Source organism: Gordionus sp. m RMFG-2023, chromosome 4 (assembly GCF_954871325.1).
Source record: "Gordionus sp. m RMFG-2023 chromosome 4, tfGorSpeb1-WG-v2, whole genome shotgun sequence".
NCBI lineage: Eukaryota > Metazoa > Nematomorpha > Gordioida > Chordodea > Parachordodidae > Gordionus > Gordionus sp. m RMFG-2023.
In genome coordinates, this window is record NC_088778.1 from 26,824,624 (window position 1) to 26,849,194 (window position 24,571).

A 24,571-nucleotide genomic window follows, 5' to 3' on the forward strand; every position below is an offset into this window, starting at 1 on the left:
TTTTAATCCATAAAATAGAGCTAATTTAAAAAAAACAAACCCGGCTTGAACCGGTTTAAACCGTTTAGAACGTATTTATTATAACGATTCGATTCCCTTGATTAGGAAAATTATAACGTAACAATTCAATATTAGTGTCGAGAGTTGTTTCACTAAATCCTGTTAGAAATGATACTTTAAGAAATAATATGATATAAAGTATAACCCGTGAAAATCTAAATCAAGTTTTTACGTTATGACACTTAATGATAAACTGGTTTTGAATCTCCGATTTTTTTTCTCTCTAAACTTAATTGGTTAAACCTTATTTTTTAAATCAAAATACTAAAAAAAAAGAAGAAATCTTTCATTCTTCCAAAGATTAGAAGCGACTTTAACTTCAACTTATTTTAAGGAGCGTAAAATTATATACCTACGTGAACATGTGATTCCTCAATTTGATTTCAAATTAAAACTGTCTAGAGAAAAATTATTATAACGAGAAGACTTCTTAAACGATTTGAGAGCTCTGACTAAAACATCCATTCAGTAGTTTTCTTCATTCATTTTATTTAAACTAATTTGGATTCGTCTTACTCAATATATACATTAACCTGGTTAGGTAATTTAACACATTTTAATACTAATATTGCGAAATCCATTTTAACCAAATGCATACCTCTATAATTAAGATGCTATGATTCTCACTGATAATAAAATGCCAACTAGTTCTAAACAAATGACTATAGCCAAACAAAAGCAGAAATTAACAATGAAAAAAAAACAGATTTGAGAAAAATATTTGAATAATAACCAATTAAAAATGTAGAATCATTAATTCACTAAGTTACGATCTTTCGTAGTCAAGTTTTGATAAAATATCGATACCATACAAATATCTCTAGGATAGAAAGCATTACAAATTTAAAAACAGAAACTTACAGGAAAATAGAATAATATTGAAACAATTTAATAAAAATCATATTAGTCTTAGAAGGAGCATAGATCTAATTCTTAACCCTATATTCACCGCAGAAGTATATTACAAATAGAAACAATGCAATGATTTGACACATCTTATGATGTTTTCCTGATAATATCTTGGATTAAGCATTCGCCATTGGTTTCAGTCTTACTGGATTATAATATGTATGTGGAATATTATTGCGAGAATAGAGATTAAAATATACATCTCGAAAAAAAACATTATTAAAACATGCCTATGCCTATTAATATTCCAGAGAACATAAAAATGACATCGATTTGCTTTCAGTACTAAACAAATTGTTATTTATGGCTTAGAAGAATATAATTCACAATTAGTTAAATTCTTTCATAGATAATACATTAGTACCAATATGGAGAGGGGGTTAAACAAATAGATATTTAAATGTTTTATTATTTGATTTAACAAGATTTCCTATTCCTAATTTTATTGAATATAGGGCGAGGTTTGAAATAAAGCAAGAAAAGCTGATTGCGCTATGTTTTAACAGCTAGGACGCACCTAAATTTTTAAAAATCATAGCGTATTAATATTTAGTTCCACGAGGCTAAGATAAGTTTTAAGATATAATAACAAAAGCAGGTTGAATATCCTAAAAAGGAATATTTAAAAATTAAAGAAATAAGAACGCACGCAGACGATAATATAATTTTCAAAGACAAATTTTTTTTTTTAAAACTTATTCAAAATTTTGAATCGTAAAGGATATTAATAAAAAGACAACCTCAATTTAAACTAGGAACGCGTTACGTTTTTATTTATTTAAAAAACTACGGCAAAACGTAAACTCTTAATTTGTGAGCACTATTAAGGTGTATGATTCCGAAAATAGAATTTAGTATGGAACAGAGAATATGTATCGATGTCAATTTCGTTTACCGATATCGATTAAAAGTATTGGATTTCTCTCTCTCTCTGGTAATCGATAACCATCCTTTTTTTTTTAATTTTTATTATTTCAATTGTTTTCAAACTTTATTAATTATGGAAAAATTTTAAATATGTTTATGATCAATTTCTAAGCAAGAAATATGCAAATCAACACATCATTTTTTTTTATTATTATTTATATGCCCATTTTTCTTTGTGTCTTGTAATTTGTACTTTTGATGTTCTGACCTGTCTTACCTACCTATATGATAATAATTCATACTTTATTGTCTAAAATATTTGATCACTTTTTAAGCCCCCGAAGTGGGGCTGGAATAATAACCAATCTTTGAAATTAAGGTCTATTACTATAAATTAAAATTTTTTTTAGTAACTTAGATCGTGACTATAAAACCTGCTTAAAAAATCATAATTATTTTTTTAAAAAAATCTACAACCCATATTATAAAATGTCAATAAGGGGATATTTTTCTTTAATTTATATCTAATTTTGATGGATCTCAAATAAATTATTCTATTTTAATCACTAGACCAGTAACCATAATTGTGTTTAGCATTAAGCTAATACATGAAAGTAATCTATATTTTCGAATTAACTAGGCCAGCTATAGAAGTTTAAAAAAACTATTTTTGTTTGATTAACCCCTGCTGCATTCCTTTTAGAAAATAATGAAACTCAGCAGGAATTCGTGTGAATTTGGAATCTATACATTTTAAATCATTTAATTAGATGGGCATTTATATTTAAAAAAAATCTGCTTTGGTCGAAAAATCAGCAAGTTTAGAGAACGCACATTGCAAATTCTAAACTTTTTTTCTCGTTTACTTTTTAAGTGTACTCTTTTCTTATTATATATATATATAAATACACAAAAATTTATAGAAAAATTGTGTGAAATTAACAGTGTGGGTACTATCTGCATACATTTCAGATCGCGTCCAATTTTTTTAAACTTAAAAATTGCTTCAATATATGAAAAAGATTGAGAGATCCCAAAATCTCTATGAATTCTATTGTATTAGGACCAAAGATTAGCTATTCTTGCAGTAAATGCATTTAAAAATGTAAATACGTAGTGCCATTTTGTGGTTGACATTAATCGTGCGTTAATATAATGACGAAGAAGATAATTAATCGATGTACAAACAATAAAATGGCGCTACAACTGAGTCCTTCCTATCTATGTAGGAGAGATCGGGTGAATAAATAATATCTCATTTTGTTTCACTTATTTACTTTATGGCAAGCAAAAAAATAATTTTTCAACAATATTAATTTTTCCCGAAAAAATATATCTGGGAAAGGATGAGTTACACTTTAAACAAATAAAAAATGGATTAAAATTGCAATGGGATCCAAGCGAAAAAAGAGAATTTACATGGGACAAGGACCCATAAACATGTTAGGGCAAAGGGGATTTATTAGATAGTTGTATAGCCTAGTTTCTTTCATTTTCTTGAATATTTGTCTTGATGTAGACAATTTTAAATCTTGTTGTTTCATTTATCTTATTTTATATCTTTTTACTGTTGCATAACCTAAGTTAGTTTTCTCCGTAACGGCTAGCAAAGGCGGATTTTCATTAAATTTATTAATGATAGTTGTTTCTTCTTTATAATATGATTTCGCCATATTCAAATTTTAATAATCAAAAAAATAAATTTCAAAAATTAACTCAAAAAGCTCATATGAACCTTTGAAAAATAGCCCCAGACCCTCAATATATCATTAAAATTTAATTGTATGGTAGTTTTAAACATATTTTTTTGTTCAAATAAAGAATAATTTTATTAGAATAGGAAGATAGTTATTGGATAATTAAAACCTTTATTATTTTTTATTCCTGATAAAAAGATTACTTTTGAGGGTATAAATCATATATTGTGTTATAAATATTTTATGTGATCCGATATTAAAAATCAGGAGTTGAGTACTATAGAAGAAAATCAAGGCTCACAAGATCTCCCCCCTATACTTTTAATTAATTGGAATCGCTAATATAGTAATATATATACAACATTAGTTACGACATACTATATAGTAATTTATTGTCCTGCTATAAATTTCCTTTAAAATTTACCATCCACAAAAAAAGTATGAAGCCAGTTGCATATTTTAAAGAACTTAATGAATATTTTTAAATCATAAATATCTAATAGTAAAAAAAAAATAGTGGCATATAAAATATTATATGCCGAATTTTTTTTTTATATTAATTATAAATTATGCAATAGCGAACCATCTAATCATGAATATAAATTAAACGAATCCCTTTTCCAATTTTTATTTAGAAAAAATAGCCTGGGAATAATTACATTCATTTTATTAAAAAATAATTATATCTTGTTAAGAATATTTTTATTTTAAAACATGTGCGAGCCATATGAAACCTCTTAGGATCCGCTAGGAATGATAGTTTAAATGTTTTTCTTTTTTGAAGTTTAGATAAAATACTGAGAAAGAATTGATAACTGATAGGCAATGTTCTGGCTCATCCCGACATGTGTGCTCTATTCAGAAAAAAAAGCAAGGACACCCTGACATTATAGGACGCCGCTATAAAGCGTATTGGTGTATTTTACAAAACATCTCCCTTCATTCCTTCCGACCTACCGTATGTCCCAAATTATAAGAAAGGAATCTAAATCAAAATCAAAACCCTTTGCAACATGATAGGCGGGCCTTATCTATTATAGTACATAGTTCAGGAATTTTATAGTATTTTACTTATTGATTATATAAATAATTCGTTATTTATTCCGTCTTGTTAAATTATCGAACATCATATTTTAAAGTATAAATGAAATCAATTAATTTATACATTCTTAAGGTTTTCTTGTTTCGTTTTTTTACCATTCGTCACTTTTATAAATTCTCAATGTATGTCATAATATGTTAAAGCTAATAAACTTTGCTAGTTTACAAACAAAGTAGAGGCTTAGCTAGTCTAAAAAACGAGTTAGCTAATATAGAAACTCAGTTAGTTTACGAAACTAAGTAGAGGCTTAGCTAGTATTAAAAACTAGTTGGCTAATATAAAATTTTAGCTAGTTTACGAAACTAAATAGAGGCTTAGCTAGTTTTAAAAACTAGTTGGCTAATATAAAATTTTAGCTAGTTTACAAACTAAATAGAGGTTTAGCTAGTTTAAAAAAATAGTTAGTTTAAACTAAGTTAGCTAATATACAAACTAAGCTTGTTTACAAACTAAGAAATAAATAATTCAAATTACCATTTAAAAAATATAATTATTAGCGCCTTGTTAAGAAACTTGAGGTCCCAATTCCTTTTTATAGAATGAGCGCCTTTTTATTTTTATTATATTATAGTTTATGATTGGAAAATTGCATAATTATTAGATTTTTGAGAAAATAGCCAATAAATATAGGTTTGTAATTTTAGTAGACTTAGCTACTTTTTAATACTAGCTAAAACTATCAAGTTAATACATTTGTTTTTATATATTTAATTTTTCTTTTCTCTCCAGATTTTGGAATATTTTATAATTGTTTTGTTAGAAAAAAAAAAATTTAATAAATTTTTCGACCTTTTATTCTTATTTTTTATATATTTTCCCCCCATTTTTTAAATATTTCAAAATTATTCTTTTTTTAGTTTTAACCTGGGATTTTTTCCTCTATTTTCGCCTAACTTTGTATAATTAATTCTTTCAAACCCATTCATCGATTATTATATTGACTTTTATTTTCAAACTTAATTTTTCTCCACATTTCGAGTTTTTTTTCCTTCCATTCATTTTGTTATAATTTTTTTTAAAAAGTTTATTCTAATTTTTCTTCTTCTCCGTTTCCGGTTACCTTTACATATTTTTTTCCATCCATTTATTTTTTATAGTAATTTATAAAAAATTTTTTTAACTTTTATCTTCCCACGCAATTTTTTTTAAAATATTTTATAAAAAAAAAATCCCACGCAATTTTTTATGGTAAATTATTCGATTTATTTTAGCCTGATATACCAGAATTTTTACCATTTCAAATTTAGTAGTATCATTTTTATATTTTCTCTTATGATCGTTGACATTTATATATATATATATTTTAAGCAAATTATTTACTTATATTTCGATTGAAAGAAAGAAAGAAAGAAAGAAAGGAAAGGGAAACTCGCCTCTGTTTAGCGTTATACCTTTTATTGGTAGAGATTGAAACACCAAACAAAAAAAAACAATTATATTTCTCATAAACATATTTTCAGTAAACATCCAGAGCCGTCCCCCCCAAAAAACAAATGAAATCCAACTTCTTGACTGATAAATATCTCCAAAACACATCGTAGTCCCTCCTCGTAATTAAAACCATATTTCTTTACTCACCAAGGATTAAAGTTAGCTTTGAGATGTAGCAAAATAGTTTCTCGCCTATTTTAACATCTTTACTCTGGCATTCCTTCTACTTTTCTAGAGACTCGTTGCGTAACTATTTGCTATCAGAGTCTCATATTGCAACTTACGTTCCCACTTTTCTCGATTTAATCTTATTCTTTAAACTTGGCTCCGTTGTTCAAAATTATCCATCTTTTTTAATTTTTATCTTCCTAGCGGAAACCAACAACAACAACAAAAAAGTAGATATAAAATTTTATGTAAAAATGAAATTCCAACAGTAGGAGACTCTGGTAGCAAATCATCATGCAAGTCTCTAAAAGTTGATCAAATTCAAAAATGATTCAAATCGGAAATATAAGATATTATATCAACAAAAAAATCATATCTAAATTTATTTTATATCTCTTTTTTTTTGTAAGTAATATAATATATATTCGATAAATTTCATGCGAATCGGTCAGTAAACTAATAATAATATTATCTAATAATATGATAAAAACTTTAATGACATAACACATTATCATAGTTTATACAACTATTACTATACATTGGTATAATAAACATTTATTCGAAAAGAAAAATATAATGCATAATGCAAATAAGGGACAAAGACAACGGATAAAAGAAAAATAAATTATTAATTGAAAAATTCCTGAATTGTAAAAATTAGTAGCATTTGTATGGCGTCGATCCCAAAACGAATTTCAAAGACTATATTAAGACATTTCGATAGAAAGGCATTGGAAAATAACCGTATATTGTGGGATAAGTATTTGAAGTTTTTTATAGAATAAAATTGTAGATTTTTCATCACATAGGAATTAAACCTTTGAGGAATGGGTAAATAATAGACATCATTGTCCCATCTATACCTTTTTTGGAATGTTTTGCTTAATTGGATAGCTAATAGATATAGGGTGATAACTAGGTGATAAACTATAATAGCTTCTTTCCTTTTTTTTTAATACTAATTATTTCCGTGTTTTTATTGTCCTATATCGATGAATGCATTATATTTTTTTTTTTTACAAATAAATTATTTATAATAATATTATAAAATAAGATGATATTGATGTATATCGGTGAGGTCGATTTTTTTCTGTGTTATATTAAAATATTAGATAACATCATAATTTTATCTTTATACACAATTTGATCTTTTTCGAGTAGGGTCTGTGCCCTAATCGGTTCAGTGCGTGTATCACAATCCGATAGTTCTGGGTTCGATTCCAGCAAGGGTCATGTTTTTATTTAAAGTCAACTAGGCGGTTCCGTCTTTGGGGGGGGGAGTTCACGTGATTCCGTTAATATATACTAAAAAATAAATGGATCTTATTGCATTTTAATAAATTTTCGACGTGAATTAACGTAATATATCATTACCCAGAGAATTAATGAATGAATGATTTCTTAAATGTAAAAATATAAGGGACTATTGTTATGTAAAAATTTTATAACGAATTAAAATGAATAAGTTATAAATTAAAAGTTGCATTGTTGTATTTTTCAAAAGATGCAAATTTGAAGTATAACTCGTAAAATTTTTAAAAAAGTTACATCTAAGATACTTAGAATGTAACTAGCTAAAGTTATATTTACCCTAAAATAAAATGCTTGGTTATGGATAAACAACTTATCTGGTAATATATAATTAAACTCAAATTACAGTTAAAGTTATAGATTTTCTAAAAATGTTACATTAAAACAACACTAGAAGTAGAAATTAACCACACAAAATTTGTATAAATTATTTTTTTTTATGAATTTACCGCTAGTCGGCGAACTTGGAACACTTGAAAGGGATGATGATATAGTCGATATTAGCGATAATTTTTTAGGGTTAATGTGTATCTAAAAAAAAGAAGATAATAATAAAAAGAGTATTTTTTATGCTTTTTTGTGGCACTTTTTTTTGCGAAGAAAAAAATGGCTTTAGAGCTTTTCAAACCCCCTGAACCTCTATGGAAGTTAGGAAAATAAAATAAATCAAAATTTTCTCAATTAATAAATCACAAATTAAATTTTTTTTATATTATAGAAATAATTCATATGTATGACATATTAATCAATAGGAAGGGGCAAATGTTTAGCATTAGGCCTAATATATATATTTTTTTAAGCAATACATGTATTTTTTTTTTATCTAAATATATCATATTTTTGTCTCTTTAGCACGCAATATAAGAGTTTATAATCAGGATCACCAATGGATGCCTAAACATTAGCCCGAAAATTAAAAAAAAAATATTGATTTTTACCGTTTCATCTTCGATAATAACGGTTTTTGTTGCGCCATCGCTAAAATTCGCGGGAAAATAAATTGTATAAATGCCACCCCGTTCATTATATTATAAACTAAAATTTAACAAAAAAATAAAAACAGTTTACCTATTAACACAGGTTTGCTTTTTGATGATTTCATCATCTTTGACGTTCAGACTAGAGGGATCGATTGGCGGTTTTAATTGTTGCAGTAAAATATTTTCAGTTTCGTTCTTTGCCATGGGGATTAAAGATTTTTTTGTTTGCGGGGTTATAACTGGGGGAGACATAGTGTGAGTACCATTATTGCTTGAGCCTTCTGATGAGATCCTCCCACTCGATGAAGAGGAGTATTCGGGAGATGATAAAACTTGATTAGGTGATGAAATTGCATTGTTATCAAGGGGAGTGGCCAATAGAGATCGCGAAGAAGTCTCTGTCTTGTCAACTGGTATGGTTATTCTTTCGAAGAACAAAGAAGGGGCTGGATTTATAACGGTCGATATGGGTATAATGGGGGTATATTTACCGGGGAGTTGTTCCGATAAACGCTTCGATAAAATTTTGTCGTTTTTAGTTGCTGCTAAAGAGGTTAAGGACGGTTTAGTATATGCAGTATTGAGATCGAATGTTGTTACATTACTCATCCTATTAAGATGAGGTGGAGACGATAATCTACGCGATTTGGGTTGGAGTTTCGTTTGACTAGCTGTATAGGCTTTGGGGTGTCCTAATAACAATTCTAACTGAGGTCTTTGCATAAATGAAGTTATGGGAACTTTGAAACGCAATTGACGGTTCATCGAATCCGGGGTAACAAAATTAGTGGGACTATACGATAAAGGAATGGATTCTCTCGCGGGAAGAGACGATACATTGGTCAAAGAATGTCGCTCAAAAAACTCTTTTTTTAATTGATCTATAGATTTATAATTTACTTTAACGGGGGTAGGAATTTTTGATTGCGATGACTCCTCTTGAATAAATCCTAGCGAAGGTGTCGCTAAAGATAACCTTGATGGACTCAGGGGTGTTACGGTGCTGGTATACTTTTGCATATTACTTGAGATAGAATTTTTTGATGTATCTATAGGATAAATCTGAGTGCTATCATCGATTTTCAAAGAACTTTGGACATTCGTTAGCACAGAACCTGCCCCCGATTCAAATGGTATGCCATTTATCGTACTGGGCTTGAATGCTGTATCCCTTCTACCTTGATTAGTTAGGTCTTCTTTAATTTTAGTTGAGATTGGTTCGAAAACAAGGGTGGAAACCGTCGAAATTCTTTTTGAAGAAGGGGGAGAACTCTCCGGTGTGGTATTATCAATATTTTGATTATCGGCACCGATAGTAGATATATTTGTGGTATCAGATTTTTTGGGAGTAAATGTGAATGTGTATGGTATCTAGAAGAAAAATATGAAGAGGAAGATATATTAAGATTGTTAAATCAATCGCAAAAAAATACCTCATTAGATCCCATCAAACTTTGTACCAAAAACTGTACTCGATTTTTGGATTCCCGAATAATTTTAACGGCTTCATCCAAACTTGAGTTGTTAACTTTATAATTGTTGATCTAAGAAAAAGAAAAGGAAAATAAGCGTAAATTTTATACAAAATACTTCTAAAATTCTATCGCCCGTTTTTAGGCGCCCATTTCTAAAAGCGGGTCCGCTGGGAAACACATTTTTGATAAATATACCCGCGACGGGAACATCAAAATCTGGATTAAGATCACTCTCTATAGTTCCACCCACGATACTTAATCCTAATTTGTTTTTGTCAAAAAATATATATATTCTAAAATTGAAAAACAATTAGAGCTTTTTTAAAACCGTAGCTTTGGTTATCATCTTTAGTGAGTTCAATAAATTGGGGAGGACTCCAACGATTGTCTTCTGTGGTATTCGTTCTATCATCTTCGGTAGAAGTTGTTATTGCTTGCGGAACAAATTCTGTTTGCGATTCTGGGCTAATATCACTTTTCAAAATTTCTTGGATTTCTAAGCTTTCGTTACTGACTGGCGTAATATCTTCTTCTGGGTACAAAGGACTAATCGTATCATGTTTAAGTAATAAATCTTGTTGCGATTGAGGAAGAGGGGGAGGTAAATACTCTTGAATTTTATCTTCCGATATATGACTTTCGAGTATCGCCTGGGTCAGAGATTCACTTATATCTTCAATCAAGCGTTCCATCAGGCTGTCGACGTATTTGATATACACAGTTAAATCTTGCATTGATAACTTTATACCCCTCAAAATTTAAAGTATTTAAAAAGGTTAATCTGATATAATTTAACAGGTACATTTATGATAGAAATTTTAATGTAATCGAATGCATGCAAAATTAAATTTGAAATATTTATTTATTAAATTTAAAATTACAATAAATATAAGAATTGAGGAATTATTTTACAAGGGTGATAATTAATATAATTCAAGGAATACGCGAACGATAGATAGCATAATATAATTTACACTAAAATAAAATAAAGTGAATATATAAATAAAAATATGAGACAAGCAAAATCGATATGAATTCAATCACACATCGTAATTAGGATATGAAATACATGAGAATTCGGAATCTCTCAGTTTTAAATCATTTACTGAAAAACATTCTTAAAATCTAATTTTACTGGAAATGTATTCTAGCGTGTGTGAAGTAACCTATCTAATTTCAGACAATTTCCGTCAACAAATTTTGTATATTTATATGAAAAATATACATAAAAATTAATATAAGTTCATGATAAATGCCTGAAATTTACGATTAGATACTATACACTAGTGTTGTCCAGCCCGATTAAGATTTTATCCAAAATATTATAAAAACTTGGAGATTTTGCTCATAGTTGACAGAAAGGTTTAGACCTTTCTCTGCTAAATCTCGAGATAACATAATACTATTTTGACTAAAATCTTAATCAGGTCGCTTTTAAAAATCAACACAACTCTCTACACGTTGATATAATTTTCCGGTCAAATCAGGTTTTTTTTAAATTTAAAAAATTTCACCTCGGTAAAATGATATAAAATCGATTCTAAATTCCTCATGAATTTCATGTCCCAATATGACAATATACTTTTAACCCTTTCTTACAATAAGATTTTTTTTTTAAATATAAATTATTAAACTATTATTCCTAATTTGTATTACTAACCAAAAAAGGTCGTATTAAATAAATTTTAAAAACAGGCTGTCAATTCAGGGTACCTACCTGATCAAATGTTAGATAAATTATAAGGATAAAATATAGTTTAGTATTTTGAAGCATTATTGCTAAAGAAATAATTTTTTTAAAAACACAAACAATTATAATGGGATTGTTATAGTTAGTTTTGCTAAACGGCCCGATTTTTAAAAACGCCTAACTCAATATTTTAGCCAGAAAAATTCTCCAAGCCCCGAGATTTTGTTAATAAATGTCCAAATCTTTGTACCATCTATAAAAAAAATCTTTAGACTTGAGAAATATATTTCTGGACAAAATATTGAGACAGCCGTTTTTAAAAATGGGCTCAAATCGAACCGTTTAACAATACTAGTTATTAGTAATAATTAATTCTTTTTTTTTTATTAATAATCGTAACGCTAATAAACATATCTAATCATGAGATAAAATAAATATTGAAACTTTAGTATTTTTTTAAGACTATGAAAATACTTATAAAAGATATTGATTAGTATAGGAAGAAAAAAGTGAAATGCAGATAAAAAATATACAAGTAATTATTAATAAAAATACTTATTTCGCATAAAAAAAAAGGGGGAGATACCCATGAGAGTATTTTTTTTAACCAACTTAAAGGAAATTATGGCGAACAAGTTTTATATTCTACTAGTTTACATTCCAATTTAAATATAAGCAAGGCCTAAACTACGTGGGGACATTTAAAAACCAGAAGTAAAATTCTAAATATTTTAAAATAAACATGATTTGTGCAATGCAAATAAATAGTTTTAATTATAGAAATAAATTTGACTTAATATCATTGTAAAAATTTTCAAAAAAATTGCAACCACTTTCATTTAAAAATTTCTGGCTATGGCGGTAAATGTAGATGTATCAATATTAAATAAATTGTATTTTGTTTAAGGATACAATTTATGGTGTACTTTCTATGAAAATAAAAACATATTATTGTTAAAGTTAAAACTTATTTTGTTAAAATAAAATTATATTTTATTCTTACAAAACCTTTTTTGTATCTTAAACACCACAGTAGGCTCGATCATTTTTATAATTCTATGCATAATTTTAATTTAATTTATGTATTTTTTTAAAACTCAATATGCTATTAGCTGATATTTATTTTATCTACTATAACAAAACAAATATTACTCTTATTTCTTCCAAGTTTATATTTCATTGTAGGAGATCTCTTGGTCAAATTCATCAGAAACAGCACTGGCCCAAGTAATGGGCTTTTCGAGAATTTGCCCTGAACGTCAATAATGCTATTTTTAGGGCGTCATAAATTAGAAAGTTTTAAGCAATCCATCAAATTTTTTTCGAGTTTCCTGTGTCACAAAAAGCTTTTTAAAAACTTATAAAAAAACACCCACTTATTTAAGATCGAGTATTATACATAGAACATGTATAATAATTTATCGATTGTTTTACTGGAGAAAGAATGATATTGTACACAATTTGAATATTGAGAAGATAGAAAATTTAGCAAATAAAAATAGCCAGAAAAAAACAACTTTTATAATATATTTGATTTTAAATATGATGTAATAATATACATGTTCAATGGTGTTATTTTTCAACTTTAAATCATTTTTTTTGAGTGCGTTTTTTTAAATTTAAAAATCAAAAATTTAAGGCCATGATCAATAATTGTAATACGTAAAACCAAATTGGGAATAATGGAGATGAGAATGAAGATAAAAACTGGCAAAGAACTGGATACCAATTGGTGTTATAAAAGATTTATGGGAAAGATGCCCAAGATGGGAACAAAGCTCATCTAAGATATTATATGAGAAGATGGCAGATAGTGAGAAGAGAAGATAGAGCAGGGTCGTGAATAAAAGAGATTTGACGGGGAACTGGCTTACAGTGTTATCTAGATGGATCCCATAGACTGAAAGAAAAATCATAAGAGCCTGTTCCAACAGATATATTCAATTTTCATGCTATATCTTATATTTTTAAGCATGGTAAATTTAGAGAGGTAAAATAGTTGGTCAAAATATGATAATTTTAATTTTATTATCTTACTTTAGATTCAGCATTAACAAAATAAACCTTTAACTTTTGTCAATTCATAATGTATGATATAATCATAATAATTTAAAGCCATTAAAACAGCTTATAATTTTTTTTATCAATTACTTATAATAAATCTAAATACCATTAGTAGTATTGTATTTAATTTATATATATAGAACTAAAATTCAAGCTTTAAATAAAGGTCAAATTTTAAATTAATCATGCATTTAAAATTTAAATACTATGTATATAATAATTATTAATAATAAAAATTTAGTTCATTTTGAATAAAATATTTAAAAATTTTTCATAAAATAAAATAAATATCAATTTTTTTAAAAAAACAATACACAATTTAAACATAAATGCATAACAGAAACTGCATGCCATAAAGATATTTTTTTGCGGTAAATACATTCCACAAATAATTTATATAATATTCATAATCACACATTCTTTATTATATATACTATAGTATAAATATGATGCATTAAAGATGATACAATGAGCAAAATATAATTAATAAATTTCAGGCAAAATTATTAATATATGCAATGCGTATGGAAATTACTGATCATATAAATTGATGGAATGTGTTGAATCATCTTGCAAGGCCATAATGGCTGATTGATTATGAATGGCCGCGTCATCGGAAGGAATGTAATTTAAGCTATTTAAAAAAAAAAATTTAATTCAATTAATATAGTGGTAATTCTATTCTTTAAAAAAATATGACTATAATAAATTTCCCTGGAAATTAAAAAATTGGTTTTAATTCTGGTTCGGTAAAATTATTTAAAAAAAGGTTCTGGTTACAAACCAATTTACAGATAAACTTTTAAGTTATCGTTTATTTAATATTTCATGAATTTAAAATGAAAGAAAGGAAACAATTTGTATCATAAGAACAAAATATCAGACCTAATATCACTGCTTATGAGGGATATCCTGGATAAAATAGATTTAGCCTGGTTAAGAGTCACGTATCTAAGACTTTCGTTATTGATGGAAGTTATATAATCTCCCACTTTAACTCTACCATCCCTTTTTATAGCTCCATCGGGGCTTACGGAAGAAACAATGCAACCATTGGTGCCTATACCCTCGGGTTCTAGCGTCAATCCTTTTGTGATGCAGATCATCAAATTTTTTTTATTTGAAACATATAATATATACAATTATATTAGAGTCTTAGGCCGGCCCTCGCCAGTCTGAATTTAAAAAAAAATTAAGTAAAATTTTTTTTAAAAAAAAATCAGTATTTTGTAATAAATAGAATAAAATAATTAAACATTAAATTATCAAAAGAGATTTCTAAATATTTAATTTTAAAATATACCAAGCCTATATCTAAAATTAAAAAAAAATTGTGCCATGGAGCAACGGGGGAATCTTGGCCAAAAATATGAGATCCTAAAAAAAAAATCACTATAACATGCCTGACCCAAATGAAGGAGTCCCTTTTTGATTTTGATGACACGTTCTAACGCGTGGGGCAAAGGTGGTAATACAGGAATTTCGTCTTTTTTAGGTTTGAAAGAGGGGATTTCGTCTTCAGAAAGCGATGGCCTTAAATTAATTTGAGTCTTATATACGTATTTGTTAGGACCAGATGATTCCTGTTGAATAAAAGGGTGTTATTAATAATATAATAAAGATTATAATATATACTTGAAAAGGTGACAACGGTTCGGCATCTTTGATGGTGAACAGTGGCTTGTCTTCAATGGCCAGTTCGTTTTTCTAATAGAATTACACAATTTACAATTAATAATAATTACGTTTTTCTTTTTTTTATAAAATATTATTGGCTTAATTTTAAAAGATTTTCAAATGTAACTTGAAATGATTAACATCTAGTTAAGCAAAAATAGCTATTTTGAGCCGATTTTTAAAAACGGCTAGCTCAGCATTTTATTCAGAAAAATATTAGAGCAAGCCTGAAGATTTTGCTCATAGATGACACAAATGTTTGAATATCTTTTAATGAAATCTCGAAGGCTTAAACAATATTTCTAGCTAAAATAATGAGTTAGCCGTTTTTAAGAATCGCCTAAAATGGAGCGATTTTGCATCTCACTACTAATATAATTATTTATTTAAAAAAAATTATCACCCAATATGCTATTTTTTCTAAAGACATAATTTTCAAAATTCAAGTAATATTCATAATGATTAAAAAAAAGGGGAAATAAATAATGAAACTAAATACTATTAAAAAAAGATGTAATGGAATTAATAATATAATTAATTCTTTTTGTTTTACATAAGGTAAAAATAGGTCTTCCGCTTTAACAGGTTCTTCTTGAGGTACTGGAAGGACGATTTTCTCTTTGATTTCTCTATCGGGTGTAAATTTCTGTTATTGAAAAATAAAAATATATTTAGATAATTTCTAAATTATAAATATCAAAAAAGCCAAGTATAAATAAAATATTGAATTATAAATGAGAAGAATATCGTTTTAGAATGTAAAGAATAAAGTAAGGTGGGTGGATTGTGTTAGCTTCACCAAACCTTTTTAGAGTTCATTTAACCCACTTCTATAAATTAATTATAAATAAATTAAGAAATGATATTTTTTCTTTCTGTCATATCTTTTCCTCTTTTCCAACAAATATTTTAATTATTCCTTTTTGATATTGGTGGTATCAGTTTGAGTATCGACTAAAAAAGTGACAACGGTTTAAAACGGCAAAAAAAATTAATAGAAGTAAACGGTTTTATGTTTGCTAACCGTCACATTTAAGAGACAAAATGTATTAATAATTTATATAAATATATTGTAGTTAAATCTTTATTAAAAAAAAAGATGATACCTTATTCAAGTACTCCGAGCTTCCTTCCCCTTCCTCTACAAGAAATGGCATGGGTTTGGAAATGCCAATCCTCACTAACCCCTTGGGAGCACTTTTAAGTGCGGTAACGGCAGAATCAAGGGTCAAACCTTCCAAATTCACGTTATTAACGAATAAGAGTCTATCACCAGGTACGATAGTTCCGTCTAATTGGGCTTGCCCGCCCGGCACCAAACTACGTATAACTATAACCGTGTGATTAGGATTTGCGGGATCCTTGGGGAAGGGGTTTATGAACAAATATGTAATAGATATTGGTATTAATATACATTTTATAAAATTTCTAAGACTTTAGGTAGGGTAATGTATAAAAGATAAAAAAAAATGTGACTAGATAATTCTATATATATATGTGTATCGTGCGGAGTTTTTAAAAAAAATACTTTCAAATGGATCTAGTTAGAGATATATCATTTAAAATTCTAGATAGAGATACATTGTCAAATTTTTATTATACTCATAAACAGGGTTTGCGTTGTTTTCGAATAGAAACTCTTATTATGAGAGCACAAAATACGTAAACAAATTTTTATATTCTTGTTCTCATCAATTCTAACACCATATAAAAAAAATGTCAATACCAGTATATTTTTATTGTTCTTTCGAACAAATTCTCATTTAAAACGAGCATTTATTTTAAAAAAACTTATAATTTATTCATTAATAGCTATAAAATTATTTTAAAAAATTCTAAATAAATTTATTAACAAAATAATTTTGTGCATTAATGTATTGTTTTTAATAATTAATGGGGGCAATGGCTAAACATGGATTTATATATTCCTTTACATGAAAAATATATCTTTCACAATCTTGAACTGATGTCTATATATTTAAAAGGAAAAAAATAATATTGAATTAATTTTCTTTTTATATATAAGTCTTAATACTAAATATATTTTTATTATATTTGTCAATATTTTTTAATATATCATAAATAAAAATTTTTTATTTTATTTTTAATATAAAAAAGCGTTAAAAAGTATATCAGATTGAATATTAAAAAATACCTAAAACAGATACAAATACCTCTAAAATATATATAGACAGATACTTTAATAAAAGTGTACCTAGATACAGATACTACATTTTAAACTCTAATGTAGTGTGATGGGCCGAGAAAAGTAATATACAAATTAAAAAAAAAACTTGATAATCTAGTATGCTAAATCCCAGGCCCCTATCCCCTTTGATGAGGTCCACAACGATGGTTTTGTTGCTCCACATAGCCAAGCCATGCATGGGTTCTAGAGATCTAGATTTTATTCTAACGGAATCGGCGGTAATATCGTGTAGCGAATCGGTAAGACCTAAGGATATAGCACCTTCAGATTTGGCCTTGAACAAGCGGTCGCCTTGAAAAGATAGGAAATGTTAAAATAGTTAATCCAACATGAAAAAAGTGATTAGAGGGAGACAGGGATTTTAATAGCCTGATATTATAGCAAGAGCTGTATGGTTCTTTCCCGAAGGTATAGGATAAACTTTTTCGAATATTACAAAAAGAAAAATGTAATAAAAGGCATCTTATATAAAGAGGAAGGGGGGCTCTGCATGATTTTTGGAACAACAAATAAGTTAAAACCTTCTTTAAAAAAGAATTCCGATGAAAAGGGGTTGGGAAAACTTTTTTTTCAGAAAAAACCCATTCAAAATATGATCATGGCATCTTCAACTTAAGTTGATCCTTATGATTCGGTCAATGAGATCATTCTTTCATGTTATATTTTATAATCAATGTTAGCATTTTGGGGGACGATAATATATATTAGAAATCTGGAACCGAATTGGGGTTTAAAATTTTAAAATTGTTTGGTTGGGCTTTTTTGAAACCATCAGAATTTATGGACAATCCAAAAAACCGGGATAATATGGATTCGGGGCGGGTAGTTAAGACCACTTTTAGAAAAACGGTTTTTAAAATTCCCTGATATATTTATAAAAGAAAATACCAACCTGATTCCCTTCGGTCGACCTCCTCATTCACGAAATATTGCTGAGACTGGGCTCTTGTATCTAACGATTCTTCCGGTGTGAAAGGCCTGGTGGAAGGTAAGAAAAAATAGGAACTGGGTATCGAACCCTCGATCGCTTCTACATTTTCCAAATCCTCCCTATCCAAAGAAGATGGAGAAGTTTTGATTCTGGCGCATACAATTATAACTCTTAAGGGAGTTTCCTTGAGGACCCTAACTACTTCCCTATGATTTTTGCCGTAAAGAATTTGTCCGTTAACCTTTTGATTGATTTACGGGAACGTATTAATTAGAAAATAAAATAGAAAATTTAAAAAAACAAAACTATTTAAACAATTGTAATATTGTGCAACTTATAAAACCTCTAATAACTCGTCTCCGCTTCTCAGTTTTCCGTTGATACCCAACGGTCCGTCCGGCAAGATGGACCTAATGTAATGATGAGGACTGGTTTCGGTTCCGTCTTCCGTAACATCCACTGTTCCTTCTAGGCTTATTCCCAAACCGCCACCTTGTTTAAATTTGTCGAATTCGGATATCACGATCAGAGCGTCGGGGCCTAGCACCGACGACCATTTACGATAGTAATCCCTTGTTTCTGGTGGCCAAAGATTTTTTTTATAAGTAAAGTGTTGTAGATTGGAAATAACTAATCCTTTATTATATATTTTTTAGAGTAAGTTTCAAAAACGCCTAAAAATTGGCTCATATTAAAATTTATATCGCTAGTTTGCCTTACAATATAGCAAATATGTTTAACATCAATAAGAAACTATTGGTTTTAAATATTATATTATAATGATTAGAATAACAAAAAATAATAGTTAATTAATGTATAATAAAAAAAAATTGGACCTCTAAATGTTGATTGAAAAATGCGTTTTCAAATTGCACTTAATTTTATTGTTTTGTAAAAAGGATTCATAAAACTTTTTTTAAAAAAAAAGAAAGGAAGGTGTAATATATAGTGTTGTTAAATAGCTCGATTTGAGTCTACTTAAAAAAGGGCTAACTCAATATTTTATTCAAAAAAATAATACGCAAGCCTGAAGATTTTGCTCATAAATGTTACAAAGGTCTAGACATCTATTAGAGAAATCTAGAGGCTTAGACAATATATATATATATATATTAAGTTAGCGGTTTCTAAAAATGGGCTCAAAACAAGCCGTTTAACAACACTTGTAGGATATTCCTAGTGGATTAAAAAAAAGATGTGGCCCCGTTTTGAAATTTTTATAACTCTAAAACGCGTCATTCGTTTTTTAAAAAGTATTTAAATCGAATCGGTAAAAAAATTAAGATAAAAAAAATAACTTCAAGACCATCAATTTTTTTCCTTTCAAAGATGGGTTCCAATTTGAACTATTATAGCCGGAGGCTCGTCATTTATTTTAAAAACTTTTACCAAATAAATAATTTATAAATGATAATGCAAAACGGATGCATACTTCGAGGAAGGAAGGAGAGAAATATATACTGGAACGTTCCCTATATTTTATTGAACAACACCTAACATCTATCCACTAATCGAAAGCCAACTTTTCTTGGAATTAAAGGCCATATTTCAAGAATTATATTATTCAAGTTTATCTAAAAGATCCAAAAAGTTGTAGCCTAATTTTTTTTAAATATAAACTAAAAACTTTTTCGGAATATGAAATCCAGTATTTTCCGCGTTGATTTAAAGAGCTCGTTGAACTGAGAGAATATTCAACTTTTGCTAGGGAGTAAGGAATCATTAGTGCATTCCAATTTTTCAATTCGTGGCATAATTTTATGATTATAAAATCTTCTATTGATAAATAAATTTATAATTATTGTCTAATTTTATTTTTTTTTCCGGTCATGGGTTACTTTATTTGAATAAATACTGACATAATTAATTTGAATGATTAGGAAAATTTCGACCAGCTACCACAGGTAACCCATCTAGCCCGTTTTTGAAAAATTAATAATTGAGGGATTATAAGTTCAATATATTCTTTAATAAAATATGGTATTATTTCATTAAACAAAAGGATGTGTTTTAAAGTTATAAAGATTTCAAAACGCGACATATTTTTTTTGAGCCATGGTATATTACAGATATATAACTAGAGATGTTATCGCTTTTTTATACAGACCAATCCGATTAAACCCTAAAGACTCCATACTTACATATACAGTTTATGCGAAAAGTGATCGCTAAATATGGATGAAATTTTTATTTTTACCTTCATCATAATGAGGTTTGGGTGTAGGGGAAACAGTCAGGTATTCGGGCTTGATCTTGCTGGAAGATTCATCCGTCGATCTTTCTTCCCGTTCTTGTCCTTCGGAAGAAATCAATTTTTCCCTCTCGCTCTCCTTCTCTTCGACGTGATACCCGTTTTGTGATGATTGAGGAATGTTTGACTCTATTCGAGATGTAGGAAGCTCCTTTGCCGGTTTAGAGCCGGGTTTAATTTCTTCAGTTTCTGAGGGTGGTTGAGGAACGGCATTATCCATTTCTTCATGTTCTTGATTTATCGAATATTTAAATAATGATTTTAAGGAATAATCAGAGAATAAACTTTTTAAAAAAATATGAAAATTATATATTAATCAACATTCCAACTAGTAAACATGATAAGAACAATATTTTATTATAGGCACAGCACTCGTATATTTATATTATCATTGAGAGAATGGGGTTAGAAAGGACCTCATAAGGGCCATAACTTAATTTCCCAAGGTGCTAAAATCCTACAAAAATCAAGTCACCATTTTATTTATAATTTTATTCTGATGGAATTCATCAAAAATCGATGTAAGACTTATTTATCAGCCGTTTTATAATATTTAGGGATCAGAGGCGCAATGCAAAAAACAAAAATTCGTATGGGAATCCGTAAAAAATTGGATTGCCGACCCATGGGAAGTATTTGTTACCCCTCTGGGGAGGGGGGTGGTCCTGCTCATTAACGAATATCAAAAATAAATTTAATACACGTAATTACGAAAAAAAATATGAAAAAATAATGTTAAAAGTATACTAATTTACCAGTGTGATGTTCCAGCTGTTCATGCTTGGAACCCTTGAGATATCTAACGAACTTCAAATGGACTTTATTCCCCGTATTTTTCAACACCTCGACAGAATCTTGGTTACTCATTCCTATCAAGGTACGGCCATCAACCTAAATATCAATATTTTTGTTAAAAAAAATGGGAAAATAAATCAATTTTTTCTCTTTGAATATCGTCTTGATAAAAGTGCCAATTAAGGGGATATCATAGTTCAAATATATCCTGTTCAAAAAATGAATTATTTGTGATCGATCCCTTTAAAAAAATCGAATAATTTAATTCGTACAAAAGAATAAAATAAATGAAACTACATTACTTCGACAATTTGATCGTTGATTTTTATGTAGCTGTCAAGATTGGCAGGACTCCCAATGGCTATACTTTTAACAAATATCCCTGAAATTTCGTCTATTATAAAATAGATAGTTTATTAAATTCTACATAATTTTTTAGAAATATGTATCTTTTCTAAATTAAGTCGGAGTGTGACTATGATTTTATATCTTTCCAATTATGAGATTAAACTACGCATTTAGATTGAAAGCAGGGGGGGAACTCCCAATGTTGGATAATCGATGGTTTATAATATTATTATTCAATATGATAAAATAGTTCGGTAATGTAGTTTATTACAAATGTCACACAATTATATATGCGTATTGGGCATTAATATAAAAATGCAATTAAAAACTTTCTTTCTACCTTTTCTTCCCTTCCTCTTTCTTATGTTCGAATAATATATTTTAATTAAAAATCGAAAACCTTTTCATTTTAAAGGTGAGGTTTAAAGTTACTTAAATTCTCAAGGTTAGTGTTGTAAAGTATTTATTTTTTTGCAATCAGTTACACTTTACTTCCGAAACAATGCAAGCGAAAATCAAATGCGACAAATGCTCAAAAAAAGATATAAAAATTTGAACTTAAGACCCACGAAGGTGCCAATTTCTGCTTATTAGGACTTGCTCACAGTAATACCACATGGCTTGTCCCGTCCGATAGAAAGAATTTTCAGTAATACATACTATAATTGACTAAAATAAACTGTAGGTGACCCTTAAAGTGAAGACTTTTATAGTGATTTCGATGTAATATCATTTGATAATTTAAAAACTAACCTCCAATATAACCGGCGATAGTCATGCCTAACCCGTGAGACCCTTTTATCAACGTTCTTTCAAACGTTTCGCTCTCTTCTACTAATTCATCTTCCGTTAAGTTTTCGGGTTCATCTGGTAATATATTTTTCTGGTGGAATAATAAATATACTCTTTTTTTAATGAAAGATACGAGTTATTAATAATAAATCCAATTTTAGTATTTAAATTTAAAATGGCTTAGTTTCCTTCCAAAAAATCTTACCCCTTAAAGCAAAACCTTGTTAATTATTTTAAGGGCTATGTCCAAAATATGGAAAAATTTGAATCGCGACTTTATCGAAAAAGAAGAAATAAACCTTTGTTTTTGTAAAAAAAATAATAAAAATATCCAAAGTTTTAAAAACTTTTCCAATTTTTTAAAAAGATTTTGGCCATATCCTAAAATTAAAAATCTAGGTAACAAACCCCAATAATTAATTGGTTTTAAAAAAAAAACTTCCAGGCTTAATATAATTAATAATTAATGTAACATTAGTTAATAAATGCAGCAAAACTAACATTCGCTATGATCTGACTAGGCAGTATATCCATGCCCAATTGTTCGTTTAATAGTTTGGTTGGAAGGTAAAGGGAATTAGCAAGGGTAGTAGGTGATGGGATATCTACGATTCCTCGGGCTACCACTAACTTAACGTAAGGTCCGCAATGTCTAAGAACGCTGGCGACCTTTATATTAAAAATAAATAAATAGTATATTATTATATAGAACGCTTATGAGATGCGCGGTTCAAGCATTTTTTTTAACGGATTTCCGTTACTTTTTAAATGTCGATACCATCCGATTCTGATGTTTCCAATTTAGATTTTTGATGATTCTCATTAAGATTTTTGCCCTGAATATGACCCCCTCCCCAGATCTAATGTCTAAGTCCGAATTGAAGGGTAATTCTTTCGATTAAAGATTTTCTTAATTAATGCATGGATCCCTACGCAATGTACTTCAAATCAATGACAAAAAATTATTTATTAAATAGCGTGTATAAGTTTTTAAATCGTAGTAAGAAAGCTAATTTCGCCGAAAAATATTAAAATATGAAGGAAAAGATAAATAAAATATCCTAGTATAAATTCTTAAGATACGTTAAATTTTTTGGCCGGCTCGCGTGATACATTGTCTTTAAAATGGTAGATCGAAGATAATGAAGGTCGAAATTCCAAAATGATATCTAAATAGATATTAGGTCCGGTGACTGTCAGATATCCGAAAATCGGCGCAAATCCGATCTCCGAGTTTCGTACATCTCCATATAACCAAATGTATAAAGATATTGGTATAATCTCATCATTATCCAAGAATAATAAATTTTAATTTTTCTTTTAATAATAATTTTATACAAAAGAAACATTTATTCCTAAATTTTTTTGTTTTTATCATTTATGCAAAATCAAGTTTCAAAAATAAAACACAGTGAAAAAAAAATTACCATAATAGCTAAATTAATAATATCAAACCACAAAAACTTTTCTCACAAAAAAGATTGATAATCGCAAAAAAAATATAAATAATATATCTAAATCTATATCTATTTAAAAAGTTTTGATTAATTTTATTTTTAAAAATCAAACACCAAATTATTATTTATAATATAAATCACTTTTTTTTATAAAAAAAAAGAAATGGATGGGATGATAGCAGAATTAGGATAAAGAAGTTATATCTAATACATATTCGGCTTTAAAAATATTTCCAAAAAATGTGTTAAATTTATATTTATTTATTGATTTTAAATATCTTGAATTACTAGAATTTGTTATAAAATGAAGATGCTATTTTAAATATGAGTCTTACTATTTGCAGGCCCATAGCTAGG

General features: G+C 28.1%; 1 protein-coding gene across 4 annotated transcripts in view; it reads right to left on the reverse strand.

Moving 5' to 3' along the window:
• Positions 1 to 24,571, reverse strand: part of LOC135929086 (inaD-like protein) — a 100,497-nt gene that overhangs the window by 22,522 nt on the left and 53,404 nt on the right. For all 4 annotated transcript variants that reach the window (XM_065465585.1, XM_065465582.1, XM_065465581.1 and 1 more), the window contains 20 exons: positions 23,259 to 23,426; positions 22,719 to 22,848; positions 21,920 to 22,011; positions 21,578 to 21,713; positions 20,769 to 21,053; positions 18,915 to 19,150; positions 18,533 to 18,812; positions 17,726 to 17,931; positions 16,538 to 16,792; positions 15,985 to 16,077; positions 15,390 to 15,461; positions 15,163 to 15,337; positions 14,640 to 14,841; positions 14,290 to 14,388; positions 10,329 to 10,750; positions 10,116 to 10,261; positions 9,959 to 10,069; positions 8,614 to 9,896; positions 8,484 to 8,523; positions 7,995 to 8,076 (listed from right to left, as the gene is read on the reverse strand). In XM_065465585.1, the coding sequence (XP_065321657.1) occupies positions 7,995 to 8,076; positions 8,484 to 8,523; positions 8,614 to 9,896; positions 9,959 to 10,069; positions 10,116 to 10,261; positions 10,329 to 10,750; positions 14,290 to 14,388; positions 14,640 to 14,841; positions 15,163 to 15,337; positions 15,390 to 15,461; positions 15,985 to 16,077; positions 16,538 to 16,792; positions 17,726 to 17,931; positions 18,533 to 18,812; positions 18,915 to 19,150; positions 20,769 to 21,053; positions 21,578 to 21,713; positions 21,920 to 22,011; positions 22,719 to 22,848; positions 23,259 to 23,426 (4,513 nt within the window). The remainder of the gene's footprint in view (positions 1 to 7,994; positions 8,077 to 8,483; positions 8,524 to 8,613; positions 9,897 to 9,958; positions 10,070 to 10,115; positions 10,262 to 10,328; positions 10,751 to 14,289; positions 14,389 to 14,639; positions 14,842 to 15,162; positions 15,338 to 15,389; positions 15,462 to 15,984; positions 16,078 to 16,537; positions 16,793 to 17,725; positions 17,932 to 18,532; positions 18,813 to 18,914; positions 19,151 to 20,768; positions 21,054 to 21,577; positions 21,714 to 21,919; positions 22,012 to 22,718; positions 22,849 to 23,258; positions 23,427 to 24,571) is intronic.